Source organism: Zychaea mexicana (genome assembly GCF_025766255.1).
Source record: "Zychaea mexicana strain RSA 1403 chromosome Unknown BDB00scaffold_24, whole genome shotgun sequence".
Classification (NCBI taxonomy): Eukaryota; Fungi; Mucoromycota; class Mucoromycetes; order Mucorales; family Lichtheimiaceae; genus Zychaea; species Zychaea mexicana.
Window position 1 is genome coordinate 22,347 of NW_026516687.1, and position 16,065 is coordinate 38,411.

Below are 16,065 nucleotides of genomic sequence, written 5' to 3' on the forward strand. Positions count from 1 at the left end.
GCAATAGCAGCAGTAGCAGCAGTAGCAGCAACAGCAGTACTTCTTCAGATAGCGCCAGCGAAGCCGTGTCACCTGCCACTGATATTCTGCCATCGCAAGAATCACAAGAACAACGAATTCTCAAGCTACAGGAGCAGCTCCAGTTCCATCAGCGACTGTTATCACAGCAACAACAAATGCAACCCTTTTAAAACTGGCACACACCAATATACACAACAATTCCATATAATATTTCCCGTATCGCACGTATTCTGATCGAGCCCAGATCGTTATATATGAGCTTCTCCCATCACGGCTCACACTAGTATAGTCTTTAAAAAAGATGCTTACTCGCAACCCAGTAATAACCCCTTTTGTGAATAGTCCCCTCCAACCTCATAGCTAACCACCCCCCTTCCACACGCAAGCGTTTTTCGTTAAAGAAACTCATGATTTGCTCCCACGCATACGCACACACATCCTACGCACAATCCCACACGCCTCAATTTGAACTGATTTCTCCAAGTTCAACCTGTTTCAAATAGTACATATGATTTTATAAAGCACGCATACTTCGGTCTCCCGAATACCACTTGTTGTAATCCAATTGCATTAACAGCATGTCCACATTCCCGCTTACTTTGGTATCTTGGGAAGCGTTTGTAAGCAGGTCAAAGAATTGGTCCGTCATGGCAATGAATTCCTATCCAAATATACTTGAGCTTTTCTATAGAATATACCTCTCTTTGGATGCATTTTTCTGTACCTTTTCCATAGCGTCCACTTGATCGCCTGCTGTTGTCATGGCAGATTCTTGCTCCAACCCACGCGTCCACTGTCTGACAATTTCTGCTGCCGTCTTTGCCATTTTCCGTCGTTTGGTCCCTCGCCATTCTTCATTGATTTGCTTGATGACCCCACAAAAGTCCAGACATGCCCGCAAGATCCTTTGAATGCACTTGACACACTCAGGTGACGCGAGCAAACAACCACGTGTCACATGCTGCAGGTAATCCGCGTGCGCGTTTTGCAGTTCCTCGAAATCTAACGATTTCATGTTGTTGATGTTGACCCCACCGAACGTATTATACGTCCATTGTTTTTTCCTTGTCTTTCTCTTGTCATCGTCGTGATCATCGTTCGATATCGATACAATGTCCATCAGATGTTGATAATGGACATCAATGACATTGGCTTGGACATGACTCCATAACGCATTCACCCAGTATAACATGTGAGACCGTAAGCGCCAGATTGCATGTTGACTTGTGCGCAGAAAGGATTCATAAAGCGACATTTGCACGTTTTTCAGCCCGATCAGATAGGACCATAACTTGCTGTACTGATGCATCACGGACTGGCTCAAGAATAAATCAATAGGCCATTTCAAATCGTATCGTAGCGTGCAAGCTACATCAATGAGTAGTAAATCATTGAATCCGCTTCCTCCGCCTCGACTTTCCAGGATCTTGACACTGTAGCCGTCCAATAATCGATCAACATCGTCATCATATTCATCCTCATCGTCGTCATGTGTTGTTGTTGCTGTGGTGCCAACGGACGCTTTGGCCAGCAAAGCATTAAACTCCTGATGCCGAAAGATCTTTTCTGCCGAAGATACCGATCGTTTGGATAGTGTTGCGCGCTGACGCCATTGTGTGCATGCTTCGATAAAGTTGGTGGTCAGATCACCATAGCCCAAAAGAAACATGTTACGAAACGATGTAAAATAGCGTCCCAATGCATGCTCGCCGACTAATACTTTGGAAAATAGCCAATCTGCTGTGGTTTTCCGCATGTGTTGTACGACGTGATCGAGGGTGCGTTGTCGATGTTGTAGTGCCACGAGGAGTTGTAGGTTTTCGCGTTTCATGATTTCAGGTGGATCTTTGACTGTGGCCACTGCTTTGCCGACGAAGAGAATGGATTCAGCTAGAGCAGGTGGGATGCGTGTAGGAATTCGATCTTTGACAAGGACGTAACGTTGCCATCCCACGTTGCTGCCGTTCGTTTGTGACGATGACGATGATGGTGAGGTAGCTGCTGCTGCAGAAACAAAGAATTCGTCTGCTATATGACCATACACCATCCATGCTGTAAGTTGCCGGTAAAGTACGTCGTACAGACGCGCTGCCATGGTTTCCATCACGCGTCGATACGCGTCGTGGCCCGTCCTTGCATCATCTAATACGAAATCGAGTAATAGAAGCCCACTGCCCTTGCTGCTGGTGATAACAAGTTGTTCCGAGAGTCGTTGAGTAAATTGAAGTAGGGCAGGAAGCAATAGTTCCCAGTGGCCAAGAGAAGACGTCAGGAGTGAAGTTGGTACTATGCCATCGCCAGAGTCGTAGTCTTTGTTTAAAATATGTCGTTCCATGGACAAAATGTCTTGTCGATATCCGTCAAGTGTTCCATGAAGGGATGCCATGAGTGCTTGTGCGTATGCACCAATGGTCGATCTTTTGTTTTCGCTGTTGTAGTTGTTGCCGAGTGGTTGGTGGTGGTGATTGTTGTCCTTGCAGAATTCATTGAGTTGAGAGTAGAACCAACCGAATTGACCTAAACGATTCAACGATTCTCGTTCGGCAGGATGTAAATTAGGAAAATCGGACTTGATGGCAAAAGTACATGGTTTTTCGGGAGCTGGTGGGTATGGAAGAAAGACATTGCTTGGGAATCCTGAGAGAACAAATATAAGTTCATGAAGCATTTTATAGTAATAAGAAGAAGGGGAAATTTGGACCTGAAAACCTACAGCCAGCCCTTTAAATTTGTGCTGCATGATCAGCTCGGGACACAGTGAATCAATTATACGTTTCTAATCATAAAGTAGATCTGAATCGGGATGAATAGGAGCAAACACTGCCAAGCAGAAAATGCTGTTGGACCTCTTCAATCCGATTTGAAGTTCTTATCTGAAATGGCAAAATACAAAGCATACAGCACGTCCTCATTAATAAGATACAATAAGCATTAAAGTGCGATCCTATATAAAGTGGTTTCAGCATATACATACACAATAAACTGGACTACACGTAGTTTATACATCATATGCATCAAGCTTACTTTGCTCTTTTAATTATGTGTGGCCAAATTTTAATTTCCAGCGCTGTACATGTGGATAGAAATAGCCGTGTGTGGTGTATATACGCAGATAGAATTAGCAAAAAGAATAGACGGAAGTGTGATGAAAGGCAGTTATTAAAACAAATAAAAGAGAAGAATGTGTACTTGAGATGGAGCAAGAAGGATGAGAAGACAAGGACGGAAATGGGAGGGGGGGTGTGCTGTTGTGGATTTGTTTGCTTCTAAAGGAACGGGTTGTGTGAGCCCGTTGCCTGGGGAGCAACAAAGATGTTAGTATTAAACGGCTGTTGTTGTTGTTGTTGTGCTTGTTGATGCGGCTGAAACTGAGGTTGCGGTTGTTGTTGTTGTTGTGGGAACGTGCTAAAGGATGACGCGCCTGTCATCACAGGGTTCTGGAATTGCTGTTGTTGTTGTTGGAGAGGTTGCTGGAACGAGTATTGCTGTGCTGATGAGGCCGATGACCAACCAGTCGTTTGCTGCGGTATGAACATGCTCTGAGTATGCGATGGTGTTCGGAACGGGTTTGATTGACTACCTCCAGTAGGCTGTGCAGAGAGCGGCCCACCAGTCAGCTGTGAAGGCATTCCAATAGGTAAAGTGGATGATCGGAATGGGTTGCTGATGCTGCCTGTAGCTTGTGGCTGCTGTACAGGCGGAAACAGGCCACCTGTTGATTGTGATGATGGCATATATGACATGCTGTTCGTAGTAGCCCCTGTTGGCTGTGGATGGAAAACTGTCGCTTGCTCGTTTTCAATACTTCCAAAGAAATCGATAAGCTGTTTTTGAGAATCTATCGTCGTCGCTGCTGGTGGCTGTGTAGCATTGTTGTTGTTCTGTGTGTGAGGAGGAGTTGAAGTGGATGTTTGCTGTTGTTGTTGTTGTTGTTGCTGCTGCTGCTGCTGCTGCAGAGAAGTGGCTACTGTTTTTTTAAAACATTTATCGTTAACTCGATATTTCCTCTAACTGCACCATTACATCTTCCTTTTGCTTACCGCTACTTTTGGGTTGCTGCTTAGACTGCGAAGTAGCATTCTGCTGTGACTCGAAATCCGGATCATTCAAATATTCTTCCAATGCTGCTGCTAACGAAAGAGGTGCCTAATGATGGTGGTGTTAGCTATGATTTAAGTAGCTGTAAAGAAGGGTTAACGTTACATGTTTCATTGTAGGAATGCTCATGTGCATATCGTTTTCGAATCGTTTCGCGTGATCGAGGTAGCTATGCGTATCTTCTGTTTGTTTGGCGAACCGCTTATAAATGTCGAGTGACCTTCGAGCGTCTGGTTTGCTCATGGCAAAATAATGCTCTGAATTATGCAATTGATCATTTCATGTCAGCTGACGTGAATAAACTACATGCAAAGATTTTCTCGAAAAAAATAATTAGAAAATGGGTGCTGTTGCTTACTACTAACCCAAAATGTTTACAATGCCTTCATTGAGTGCTTGGAAGGCTCCCAACAGATCTTCAAGGACAAGTCGAAATGCCATTAGACTAATATCCGCATCTACACCATGTATATTAAGCTAAAGAAGCATATTCTTCAGTATATCAAAGTGTCACTAACCAACAACGGCAGTCATGGCCATGGAGCTTTTCTTTACCTTGAAATTCACAATTGAAGTAATTTGGTTTTGTAACACTTCGGTTTCCTTAAGCAACCCATTCGAAACCGACAAATGCCGAAGTCTGCCAGCCTTGTGGTGACCGGCGTTTTTCACTTGATCAACTCTTGTCTCTCCATATATTTGCACCTTACTGGCCAAATAGCCCTTGTAAATGCCAATATTTTGCATTTGCGCGTGTGCTTATCAATTCATTACACAAAAAAGTCGCACATGTCATTTAAAACTAGAGGGATGGTCATAAAGTAGCATTCACAAGGCTTAATGAATATTACTTACTGGAGGATTTGTTGTCACGAACACGGGTTTCCATAATACCGGGATTGTTGTACATGTAGTCGATGACATAGTGGCCATTCCCTTCTCTAATTAGTACATGGATGATAATAAGAATCTTGTATGCAATCTACAACATAATATATACGTGTGAAAGGTTGCCAAGGGTAAATATAGTAAGCATATACAAGAGGCAGATAAAACGACATAGCATGTGCTTTCTTACAATCCAAGAGTTCTCTTTTGAGCGTTTTCCGAGAGCGTGCATAATGCTACCAACACTGGCAGGGTCTTGGTGAGTTAAAGACACTAGAGCTGGTTGAGAATAGTATAAGGTGGCCCGTGAGTTATTGTTGTTATGCAATTGAGCTAAAAAAAGTAATGAAGTCGTTTTCTTACTGTCTAAATGCTTTCTTTTCGGAGGTTGGTACTCTAGACGTGTTGCCTTTCTGATGGCAGTCTCCATGGTTAATGAGTTTAAGACAAGTGAAAAGAAGAAGGGAATTACAAAAAGGACATGGGCTGATGCCACGAAAAATGAAAGCGAAACACCGAGCAATATGGGGAGAGGGTAAACTTAAAATCACAATAAAGCATTCAAATGGCTCGGTAGAATGAACTGCCGTAACCCCCATTTGGGCAAATCTGTGTGTCTTGCTTGATGCTGCTGCTGCCGAAGAACCGTGACGTCGCTTTATAGTTGAGCGGGGTCATTCAAAACAACTCAATCACACCAAAGTCTGCTCCCCTCCACTCGGCCAAGGTTTTGCACTCCCCACTCTTTTTTTTTATAAGAATCGTCTTCCATGGCTTCGCGACTTTTGAACACCACGCTTCGTGTTGCTCGTCAACAAGCAGGTAACCATTGCTAGCTATATCAACGAATACCGTGCCACAGGCGGGAAATACCTTCTTTATTTACCCAAAAATAATAATTAGTCAAGCCAGCCTTCCGCGCTACTGTTGCTAAGCGTTCGTTGGCCATTAGCGCTCCACGATTCCAAGGTACGCATTACAGAAAAACAGCAATTACACACCAGTATTTGAGAGTTGCTGGATAAAAAAACGAGAGAATTCAATTATATATTTTAACGGAATTATGCAAAAAATAACGTTTGGGAAATCAACAACAGCAGCAGCCAGCGAAGATACAACAAAGATTCGAGCTGATCCCAACTACAAGTCTGGCAACGATGCTTTACACGAATACGGCAAATATCTCATCTCAACCATGCCCAAATTTATTCAACAATTCAGCGTCTACAAGGATGAATTGACCGTGTACGTCGCCCCTTCGGGTCTGGAACCTGTCATGACCTTCTTGCGTGACCATACCAACTGCCAGTTCAACTCGTTGCAGGATATTACCGGCGTTGACTTCCCATCGCGCGAAAATCGATTTGAGGTCGTTTACAACATGTTGAGCATGCGTTATAATGCGCGTGTCCGCGTCAAGACTTATGCCAGCGAAACTTCGCCCGTCCCCTCTGTAGAGCCCTTGTTCAGCGTCGCCAACTGGCAGGAGCGTGAAGTTTATGATATGTTTGGTGTCTTTTTCGTCGGCCATCCCGATCTTCGACGTATCTTGACCGATTATGGTTTTGAGGGCCATCCTCTCCGCAAGGACTTCCCTCTCACCGGTTATGTTGAAGTCCGTTACGATGAAGAGAAGAAGCGTGTCGTTTCTGAACCTTTGGAATTGGCCCAGGCCTTCAGAAACTTTGAGGGCGCCTTGTCGCCTTGGGAACAGACTGGTAAGGAAAGATTTCTAGGGATTATGCAGATGATGGGACGGTTCATAGGGAGGAGAGAGATGATAGATTAAGGTTCTGATACGCAAAAATTTTGATTGCAACAGGCCCCGGTCGCGATGATACACCTGCTCAGCAACTTGAAGCCGAACCTGAGAAGAAATAATAGATCCATCATTGTTTATATAAAAGATTATAAAAATTCACACACGCACCCACACACACACACACTCTCTCTCTCTCTCTCTCGCATGCTGCACATTTCTTTCTCTTTTCTTTCATTCTTTCTCTTTTTCTGATTTGCTTTATATCAAGGGGGTCGATTATGCTGTGCTCTATGGTTGAAGAGAACGATGTCTGTCAAACACTTCGTGTGCGGGATTGGCTTATCATTGTTGGTGTGGCTGTTATTATTCTAGCCGTGCTTTTTGCCGCTGTCAGCGTGGCCGTCATGCTCTTTTCACGAAGAACATCGTCTTTGCCAACAAGAACATGTTGCATCTATAGTACTAGTACTGACGATCCAGAAAGACAGCCGTTGTTGCTTCAACCTCCCAATAACCATCCAGTCATGCAACGAACAGCGACGTTCTATCGATGGGACAAGTTATCACTGCCTAGTGCAACACCAGTAACAACACAAAATGAAAAGACACCTTTACCAAAACAACAACAGCAGCGGCCATCCTCGCCAGCAGCAGCAGCATCTGCAACACGGCAATACTACCACCCTGCTTCGTATATGACTCCTACGGAACGAATTTACTGGCATCAACGCCGTGAAACACTTTTGCAGCGTTACGCCGCCGCTTGACGATAGAGATGCTGACGATGGAAACAAAAAGGAAAAACAAGCAATTATCTGTCAATAAGTGTTGTATCATAATCTTCGTAAACGTGAATCAAACACACAAACGAAATAGTCTTGCACACATACACCGACCACCATAACCACCTATTACAATTGCACACACACACACATTGTACGGTTTAAAGTTGTAACTTTATCCTGCCGACCCGTTTTCTGTTGGCTTGTGCCCGTGTCCCATGCATATGTAATAAAGAAAGGCCTCATCCCGTTTAGTCTAGTTCGGACACGTAACCTGTAAGGTCGTCCTCCCCGTCTCAAAATAATCAATTTGACTCTCCCACGATTGCTATTTCCAAAAGTATATGCTGCCATAACCGTTGCTGATGCCGTCACGGTACCGTTTTCTGCTGCAGCTTGATGGGCACATCAAAGCGTCCATTCTTAGCAGACCCATTACTAGCATCAAAGCCTGTCTTCTTTTGCAAGCTAGATTGCTTGACGACAGTTGTAACCGTAGCACAATAGAGTACCCAGGAAATTGTATGCTCATTGATCGTGTCCTTTTCTATGCACGTAATGTTCTCTGGTTTACTGCAATACGTGTATGTGTGCATATGTACAAACCTAATATGGCGCGGCTGAGGATAGATTTGGCTTCAGGTTTACTGGTTTCAAAGAGCCTTATGCATCTCTTTCTTAGGGCGCGAATTCCATTCCTACTGAGTGTGACAAACTGATTTTCGAAACGATCCGGGACGATAAAGAAAATAACTTGCTAAATTGGGCGTTCTCTCGTGACTGATGCAAGATCTGATGGATCATTCTGTCCAACAACGCTCAGTTATTATACATACAACATTGTATGTTAAAGCCATTGTTCCATTATTGCCATTTGAATAATGGACTCACGAGCAGAACCCGGTTGGGATACGCCGGAAAAAGCAAGCTTGGTGTTGAACAATAGTGCTAGCTATATTACTCCATCAATTCAACATGGTATGTTGTAAAGACAACCGCCAAATCAGAAGAGTTATCCCTTTCAACTCGTCTTTTGCCTACCATCATCGTAAGTTAATATCATAGCATGAGCGACTGTTACCATTTGATGGGGGTGCTAATAAAAATAAAAGGAGCATCCTTTTTACCATCTACTTACTGTATGCAATATCATAGCAAGCGTCTCACAATTGAAAACGGTATACATTGTGGCTTAAAGGGGCTGTATACGCGGATTTATACTATTCTGAAGCGTGATATTTTTCATAATTATACAAGAGTTACAGTGCGCACGTACTTAAAAAAAAAGAATTCGTCGGTTTATTAATGACACATAAGAAATAATTGGCTGTAGCTGTTACTGCGTTACTTCCTCACCTCAAATTCATGTAGCCGTCGACATGGATACAAGCAGATGGACGGTCGGATCCACGCGACAGTAGATAAGCCGGATATACATTACAAGTTTATGAATAGATAGCTTAATTTTCTTCTTGTTTATAAGAACTATAATGTAGCGTATGTTTGTAAGTTAGAGGGGAAGCAGCGTAGAATTATTGGCTGTTCCGTTTTTGGAAAAGAAGACGTGTATTTCATTTGAGACGCGTCTCACGCGTCAATTTTTTATTTACGCCTTCCTTCCTCTTTTTTTTTTTCTATTCTCCTCTACATTTCCTTGAAGGTATATAAGGCCATGAGCGGTCGAAAGTCACTTAAACGTCAAGGAGAAGCATCTATGCGCTTGTATGATGAGCTACAAGCACGTAGACAAGGCCAAAAGCGTTGCAAAATGTCCAATGGCATCCGTAAGGTGTTTTCTCACGTCACACCCAACCACACACTCTTCAACGTCGACATGCCTCTTGATTGTGCCAATATACAGCGTTTCACACCTGACGGAAAGGTACTAACAACCAGCAATTCGTAATGATGATGATGATAGTTACGAGCTTGATGATGGGCTTGACGTCAAGTAAAAGTACTATAGCAACATACATAGTTGCTACACTACACTCTGATTGACATCTGTACCAAAACGCACTCTTTTTGATGCATTAGTACTTGATTAGCTTCACTGCATGCCAGCAAGGCATCCGTCTACACCTGCTCCTTACTACAGCATACGATGACCCCAAAAGTGAAGAAGTACGGTCATCATCAACGCCAAGCACTTTTCATCAATTCTTTTCGCTCCACTATACGCGTATGCTGAGCATGCCGGATAACCATTTATTGTGCAAAGAGTTCTGCTTGATCACCAAGAATCATAAACATGTAAAAAAATACAGGTTCCCTTTATTATACTGAGAAAAAAAGAGAGATTGGGGTATGTGTTTAACCTTGTGACGATGGATGTGTAGATGATTCTTGTCTCGTCGTGCATATCCACTGGCTCTTCAGCCGATCACCGGCAAAGCATTCCGCATGAACTGGATATTACAATTCAGTTGTTCGATTATGCATTTTATATTGTTGAGCTCGAGACGGGCAAGGTAATCTATTACAAAACGCGAGGAACTTTTTTACGTACAACAAGTAACATGTGATGATTGTGCATGTCAATTATAGGTGGTGGACCAACAGTCGTTCCGACACGATTACATACATCTCATTGACCATGCAGGCATAAGCATTGTCGAGGAACTGTTCTCCGTTCTTTGCATTCAAACACAGGAGATTCATGTGTTCAAAATTCACGTAAGTTCCAAGTCGTTGCACAAAAGGTGGTGGTGGCAATAGTTGTGGTATTGTAGTATTCACAACAATCAAATGTGCTTTATTTTGGATTTTTCTTCTATGCAGGACTCCGGAAGGTTTCACCTGCTGCAATCGTTTGGTCAATTCCTGCATAACGACGATGAGCTGTTACTGTCTGCTTATGAAGAAGCTGAGAATCAATGGCACAACGATCAGTCGTCCTACTGCACCTCTACGAATTCGTTGTCTAGCGAAAAAGACTTGAATGATGATATCAGAAACTCAAGTGATTCTTCAATAGGTGATTGGGGAAAGGTAATGATGTATATAGTGAAGACATGTATTAAAAAATACTCATATATAGTAATTCATATATTTTTACTAGGCGTTACCACGAGAAGAGGCTGACAGTAGTAGATTGATGACAGCAAAGGAACTCGATACTTTGCTTCGAATGGAAGGATACTACGAATCAGCCGATGACAAGGTATAAAAGCTTAAAGTAAAGAAATGGGTTTGTCACTCCTGTGTAGCGCCCAAATCCAAAAAGCTTAGGATACATTGTCTGTTAATAACCATTAGGAAGCAAAGGGGGCTCCTCCATATGGCGGGTTATTCCAGGCTTTGCTTTCAAAGCTTTATAAGCGTTCCATTGCAGCAGCAAAGTAAGGAAAAGATTATATTCATGAGTTCCCAGCCACTAAACTGTAATATCTTTTCGCTATCATAGAGGCTTAGGACTACAGTACTTTTACGCCAACTTGAGTTTATATTCCACCCTGAAAATGTGGCGAATGCAGTTCCTTGGACGTAATCGCCTACTCATCAAGATGACAACCCTCCCACCAAACTTTCTTTCACCACTGAGAACCGTAAGTACATGATCATATTGCGCTTTAACTAAAAGTGTTTTCGTATATAGCAATTACCGCTGTAGACATCCGCAGCGATAATCTTTTATAACTAAAATGATGACAATGGTATTGCTAGGTTGATCAACACACCAAGGTGCAGAGCAATACACTGTTTGTCATTTTCAACATGATTAGAGCCGAAATAGAAGATGTGTTCGACGATACTAGCAGCAAAGTGGCAGACTTGCTCTTGAATAGTCATAGTCAGCGCAACAACAGCAGCATCCAACCAGTAGTTGATGGGGGACTCTATAAAAATGCTGGCATTGGCGCTCAAAAGACTTATTTAACGGCACGCGGAACCACCATCTATGATCGAAAAGCACTGGAAAAACTGATAAAGACATGGCGGCGACCAGAAAGTGAAGGAAGGTAAGACAAAAGGAAAACTTTCAAACAAATTTCAGCATATACACATCGATATACTCATCTTTACATTTATTCTGCCACGTAAAACATCTAATATTATTTACAAGTGATGCAATTGCAATGCAAAAATTGTCATTGTTTTTGCCGCGCCCACCGGAAATGCAACCACACAGCCCTTACCTTGATCCTTCGCTATTTCGCTATCCAAAGAGAATGCTTTACTTACAAGATCGGTATGTAGTTTTTGCGCAGATCACAGATATCACTCGATGAAACTGTCGTGTCTTACAATGTTGTATGCTGAAAACGGATGATCATTTTCCCAGAACAAAGGTGCAAATGGACCAGATCCCGTTCCATTGCAGACAGACAGCTCTGTATAAATTCATGCTAGATGCAAGAACGAGCTCTGATGAAGTCCAGTCAGATCTGCGGCAGTAAGATTACCTTTTTTGCGTATTGTTTTGTTTACCTCTTACACTAAGTTCTAAGCTTCTTCTTTATACATAGTAACTCTACTACTATTACCTTCATTATACCTAATCCAGTCTATCCATTCATCATCACACAGCGTCAAAGCCTCACGGATGGCTCGAGTATCAACATCAACTTTCACGTTTACAAGCATGCATCATAGCTTTATTCTATACCTTATATTATATAACAGTATTTAATATTTATAAGTAATCATGCAAAGTGTGATAAACTGTATATTCTTTGTTAAGGTTTCGCGGTTTTTGATTGGCTCTATTTATTCTACTTTGTGCAGAAAAAAAAGCGCGTGCGAGTTGCTCGCGTGAAACGATATTATACTCTCTTCCTCTCTGTACCTTTCTTACTTAAATACATGGATGACATTACTCTTGAGTTAGGGTAAGCTACTCGCTCACAATGCATACAGAATGCTGGTTCTCTGTTTCCTTTTATGCTTAAATATACATTCAGAGTGCTAGAGCCGCCATTATCTGACGATCTGGATCACACCCATCACCACTACAACCCGATCGACAACGACAACGATGACAACGCGAACTATAACCATATCGACGATAATAATAATCAAAATAAAAAAGAAGAGTAAGCAAAAGAAAACAACGAAACAAAAGTCATCGACGAAACCGTTTCTTTTTTCGACCGATCCGATTCTCACTTGGTTTCTTTGGACAACCCATGACCTAGATTTTGTACAGTGTCGAACTTTGATTCAGCTGCAAACTATATAAACTTGATGCTTACGGCCGAAGGATACCCAGTACCACTTAAGTTCAAGAGTAATGACGATCAGGACGCATGCAAGATTATCAACTGTTTTGAAGCCGTGATAACCGATAAAAATGTAAGAACACAATATCAGTGGTACCTGCTGATGGCCATGACTATTGATACTAACAATGAATATTTTCTATTGTTCTTTGTATTAGCGACTTGTACAAGAACTTAATCAAATGAACCAAACTATACACGACTTAAAACGGGAACAAGAACAGTTACAAGCGAAATTGGTAACCTTTAGTATAATTCCTATATGGAAATTGCGCCCAATTATCTTACATTGTTTTTTCCTAGCATAAAACGAATCAAGAATTTGAAGGGCAAAAACGAGAAAATGCGCAATTGCGGGGAAAGAATGAGTAAGGTGTTTCTTTCTTCGAGATGAATCTTTGGGGCTACGAGATAGAGGATGGCTATAAGTGGTGGTGTTACTGATGTACTATAATTATAGATCATCTGCAAAAAGCTTAAAAGCTGAAGCTAATCAAAATCGATTGCTTAAAGAGGAATTATCAAAAGCAAAACATAACATGCAGTATATGAAGACACAATATGCAGTGAGTATACACCCTCTGATATCAAAAAGGATTGGTTAGGGAAGGGACGGAGGGTACAGCATGAGGAATTCGATGGAAGCTACCGAGAACAACTATCACTAAGTACTGTGTTCCTTTTAAAATCAAGCATGAAACTCGGAAGCACGAACAAGAACAAGCCAAAACGCGAGATCGATTATATAAATTGATGGATGAACGACACAAGACCAACATGGCCTCAATGACGATCAATGACACGCTGCCTGGAATTGATGCATATGATCAGCCAGCTGTATCAGATGTATGTTGTTACTTACACACAAGGTCCGTTTTCTGTTTTTTTTTTACTTATCTTCTAATCGACATTTATCACCACAGGAACGAACCATGTACTCCGATCTTTTAAAGAAAAGCAGTGACCGAGAAAAGGCAGCGCGGATAGAAAACGAGGGCATAAGGACTATATTGTTGGATATCTATGGTACTGCAGTTAATCTTCTCAAACGACAAGTGGAAAATTATAAGGAGACGTTCCCAGCAGAGGTATGCAAAATGAAAGGAGTTTGCTTTTGTGTGAGAGTAAAAACGTTTGTTTGATAAGTGACACGTTTATACATGGACATGTATATGATCTTATTGCTATATAGATAAGCAAAGACGATCTTCCTGTTTTAAGGTTACCGTTGGAAATCGGAGGGAAAGAAGCTACCAAGCGCGTTCATGATCTGCTGGCCAGATTACGAGAAGAATGGGACAGACAGATAGCGAAACGGAAAGCATATAGTGAAGAGGATATTGTCGAGAAAGATCGACTAATTGAACGGTTATCACAAAGCAATGATGGATTGGTAGAAGCAATAGGTAAAGGACAAAACTCTTATCGTATGTGGATGTGAATATTCATTTAAATGCTTGATAACCGAAAAATTATGTCTATTCTAGAGCAAATCAAAATCGAATATGAGCATAAAGCAAGTAGCTTTTTGCGATATGAGGAGGGAGGATTTTTCGACTATGCCAAACAGCAGGCGTCAGCAGATTTATCAGAGTAGGTTCACAAGAAAATGGATGGGAAAAGAAAAGGCGATAAGAATGTGAAGGATGCTCACATGATCTTTTACCAGTTCCGAAAGCTCAGCCCTGGAAGACATACCTGATCGTACATCACAACTGAAGAAACTGCAAAAGGAGGCACTTCTCGAACGGCGGCGAGTAACAGAGGCTGCCATTAAGTTGGGCGATGAGCGTACGAAACTATCTGTAAGTCCAAATTCTACCACGCCTTGACTGGTTAACAACTCACATGCAACTTTTCTCGGTAGGCCGAACGATGGGCGTTTGAGGAAATGAAACGACAGTTTCAATTGTGCGAAATAATGGCTGACGAATCCTCTCCTGCACCTACTACTCCTGCTGCTGCTGTGTAAGTCAAAGACTTTATTTCCTTATATCTTCTTCAATATCCCCAATGCTCATATATATTCCTTCATATTCCATCCTGTGTATGCAACAGGCCCAGCGAACAAGAACCCAGTGGTAGTAAAACACGACGACGCATGTCCTATCAAGAGCCAGAAGGAGCCACACAAGAACGTTCAAATAAGCGACTACGTTTGTGGCTCGGTCATGCACCCCTTGAATAAAAAGAAAGAACAAAAACAAATAAAAAGTTGCACAACAATTTGGACGCCTTTTTATTCTGTTTTTGCTGAGAGAGATCATCATAAACAAGAAAGAAACAGAAAAAGTTGTGCTGTAAAGATTGCGTTTGTGTGGAGTTCCGTTTTGCGTTTTATTGTTTTTTGTTTGTTGAACATTTTAACGAAGACGGCGGGCTTCACGTTCGGATTCCAAGAGGCAGAGAATGTCGTTCTCGCGGACGGGACCCTTGACGTTACGGATGATGCTGCGAGCGGTATCGTCCATGAACTCGACGCGGACCTGAGTCACACCACCACGCGAACCGGTGCGGCCAAGAACTTTGATGACACGGGCGAGCTTAACGGGCTGCTTTTGAGCGTCCTGGAAAAAGAAATCGCAAAGGTTTCAAGTTTAGTTTCCAATGTGGAAAATGCAATCGATAAATGCTAAAGAAGTAGATAATCTATTTTTCTCATCCCATCCTCTTTTCTTCAAGTTGAATCGATCCATCCATCTGTATACATCATCCATCTATACATCCATCCCATCTTTCACACTCTCTTCATCTTGTTCAACTCTCGTTCATCCATCGTCCATATGCCTACCATTTTGATATCGCAAATGAGAGAAAGAACTCGAACTTGTGGAGACCACCAGGTAATTTCAATGGCAGCCTCACGGTAAAATAGAAATTCCGAACCTCTTACACTTTGAGTTGATGCATTGACCTGGATAACGCGCTGTGTGAGCTTTGGGATACTTTTTTTACGGTATCCTCACTTCTCTCGTCGATATATAACCTGCTATGTGTGTTCATGTAAATGAATAAAAAATTGATTATATTGCGATATATATTGTAGCCTATGAACTTATTGCTCTGTTCCTTGAGAGTAGTGGTTTCAGGGTCGTGGCACGTACCACACACTTTTCTTCGGCATGCTGTATCTTCATCCTAGTTTAAAGAATAAATACATTGCCGACTAAAGAAAGCTAAGGAAGCTGAAGAGCCACAAAATGGTTACTGTACATCATATAAGCAGTTGCCATGATACGTCGTTTTGTTAGGTAGCTTTAGTACTTACAAGTGAGGCTGCCTGGTTACTATC

General features: G+C 42.1%; 7 protein-coding genes across 7 annotated transcripts; 4 read left to right on the top strand and 3 right to left on the bottom strand.

Annotated features, from left to right (window-relative positions):
* Positions 1-448: 448 nt before the first annotated feature.
* On the bottom strand, positions 449-2,784 carry BDB00DRAFT_275735 (gamma-tubulin complex component protein). The gene is made up of 2 exons (XM_053116753.1): positions 2,735-2,784; positions 449-2,658 (listed from the first exon to the last, which is right to left on the bottom strand). Exon 2 carries the CDS (start codon positions 2,405-2,407, stop codon positions 707-709), a length of 1,701 nt encoding a protein of 566 aa, XP_052981124.1. The 5' UTR covers positions 2,408-2,658; positions 2,735-2,784; the 3' UTR covers positions 449-706.
* Positions 2,785-3,287: 503 nt separating this feature from the next.
* Positions 3,288-5,437, bottom strand: BDB00DRAFT_870859 (ANTH domain-containing protein; the record flags this gene model as incomplete). Its single annotated transcript, XM_053126761.1, has 8 exons — positions 3,288-3,985; positions 4,062-4,167; positions 4,225-4,376; positions 4,485-4,596; positions 4,675-4,877; positions 4,975-5,101; positions 5,198-5,286; positions 5,371-5,437. 8 exons carry the CDS (start codon positions 5,435-5,437, stop codon positions 3,288-3,290), a joined length of 1,554 nt encoding a protein of 517 aa, XP_052981125.1.
* A 272-nt stretch (positions 5,438-5,709) lies between these two features.
* Positions 5,710-6,982, top strand: BDB00DRAFT_816112 (uncharacterized protein). The gene is made up of 3 exons (XM_053122961.1): positions 5,710-5,829; positions 5,911-6,725; positions 6,830-6,982. Exons 2-3 carry the CDS (start codon positions 6,071-6,073, stop codon positions 6,886-6,888), a joined length of 714 nt encoding a protein of 237 aa, XP_052981126.1. The 5' UTR covers positions 5,710-5,829; positions 5,911-6,070; the 3' UTR covers positions 6,889-6,982.
* BDB00DRAFT_816115 (uncharacterized protein) lies at positions 6,889-7,924 on the top strand. The gene has a single exon (XM_053122962.1). The coding sequence runs from the start codon at positions 7,048-7,050 to the stop codon at positions 7,534-7,536; it is 489 nt and encodes a 162-aa protein (XP_052981127.1). The 5' UTR covers positions 6,889-7,047; the 3' UTR covers positions 7,537-7,924.
* A 1,395-nt stretch (positions 7,925-9,319) lies between these two features.
* BDB00DRAFT_937945 (De-etiolated protein 1 Det1-domain-containing protein) lies at positions 9,320-12,323 on the top strand (the record flags this gene model as incomplete). Its single annotated transcript, XM_053129263.1, has 12 exons — positions 9,320-9,433; positions 9,589-9,804; positions 9,891-10,022; positions 10,099-10,227; positions 10,333-10,542; positions 10,613-10,714; positions 10,810-10,892; positions 10,958-11,099; positions 11,218-11,513; positions 11,618-11,743; positions 11,837-11,947; positions 12,021-12,323. 12 exons carry the CDS (start codon positions 9,320-9,322, stop codon positions 12,145-12,147), a joined length of 1,788 nt encoding a protein of 595 aa, XP_052981128.1. The 3' UTR covers positions 12,148-12,323.
* BDB00DRAFT_276022 (Afadin and alpha-actinin-binding-domain-containing protein) lies at positions 12,302-15,312 on the top strand. Its single transcript, XM_053116754.1, has 13 exons — positions 12,302-12,383; positions 12,456-12,587; positions 12,690-12,846; positions 12,932-13,012; positions 13,077-13,141; positions 13,234-13,339; positions 13,467-13,619; positions 13,697-13,861; positions 13,966-14,179; positions 14,261-14,366; positions 14,443-14,578; positions 14,641-14,741; positions 14,832-15,312. Exons 1-13 carry the CDS (start codon positions 12,358-12,360, stop codon positions 14,959-14,961), a joined length of 1,572 nt encoding a protein of 523 aa, XP_052981129.1. The 5' UTR covers positions 12,302-12,357; the 3' UTR covers positions 14,962-15,312.
* On the bottom strand, positions 15,149-15,343 carry BDB00DRAFT_729859 (ribosomal protein S28e; the record flags this gene model as incomplete). The annotated part of the gene is made up of 1 exon (XM_053118291.1): positions 15,149-15,343. A coding segment is annotated over one exon (195 nt), but the record flags the coding sequence as incomplete, so codon positions are not given.
* Positions 15,344-16,065: the final 722 nt, after the last annotated feature.

Coding starts and splice junctions, on each gene's coding strand:
- BDB00DRAFT_275735 (XM_053116753.1), bottom strand. CDS start 2,407: ATGGCATCCCTTCATGGAACACTTGACGGATATCGACAAGACATTTTG.
- BDB00DRAFT_816112 (XM_053122961.1), top strand. CDS start 6,071: ATGCAAAAAATAACGTTTGGGAAATCAACAACAGCAGCAGCCAGCGAA. Junction 6,726..6,829: donor GTCGCCTTGGGAACAGACTG/GTAAGGAAAGAT, acceptor TGATTGCAACAG/GCCCCGGTCGCGATGATACA.
- BDB00DRAFT_276022 (XM_053116754.1), top strand. CDS start 12,358: ATGGATGACATTACTCTTGAGTTAGG. Junction 13,340..13,466: donor ATATGAAGACACAATATGCA/GTGAGTATACAC, acceptor TTTAAAATCAAG/CATGAAACTCGGAAGCACGA. Junction 14,742..14,831: donor ACTACTCCTGCTGCTGCTGT/GTAAGTCAAAGA, acceptor TGTATGCAACAG/GCCCAGCGAACAAGAACCCA.
- BDB00DRAFT_816115 (XM_053122962.1), top strand. CDS start 7,048: ATGCTGTGCTCTATGGTTGAAGAGAACGATGTCTGTCAAACACTTCGT.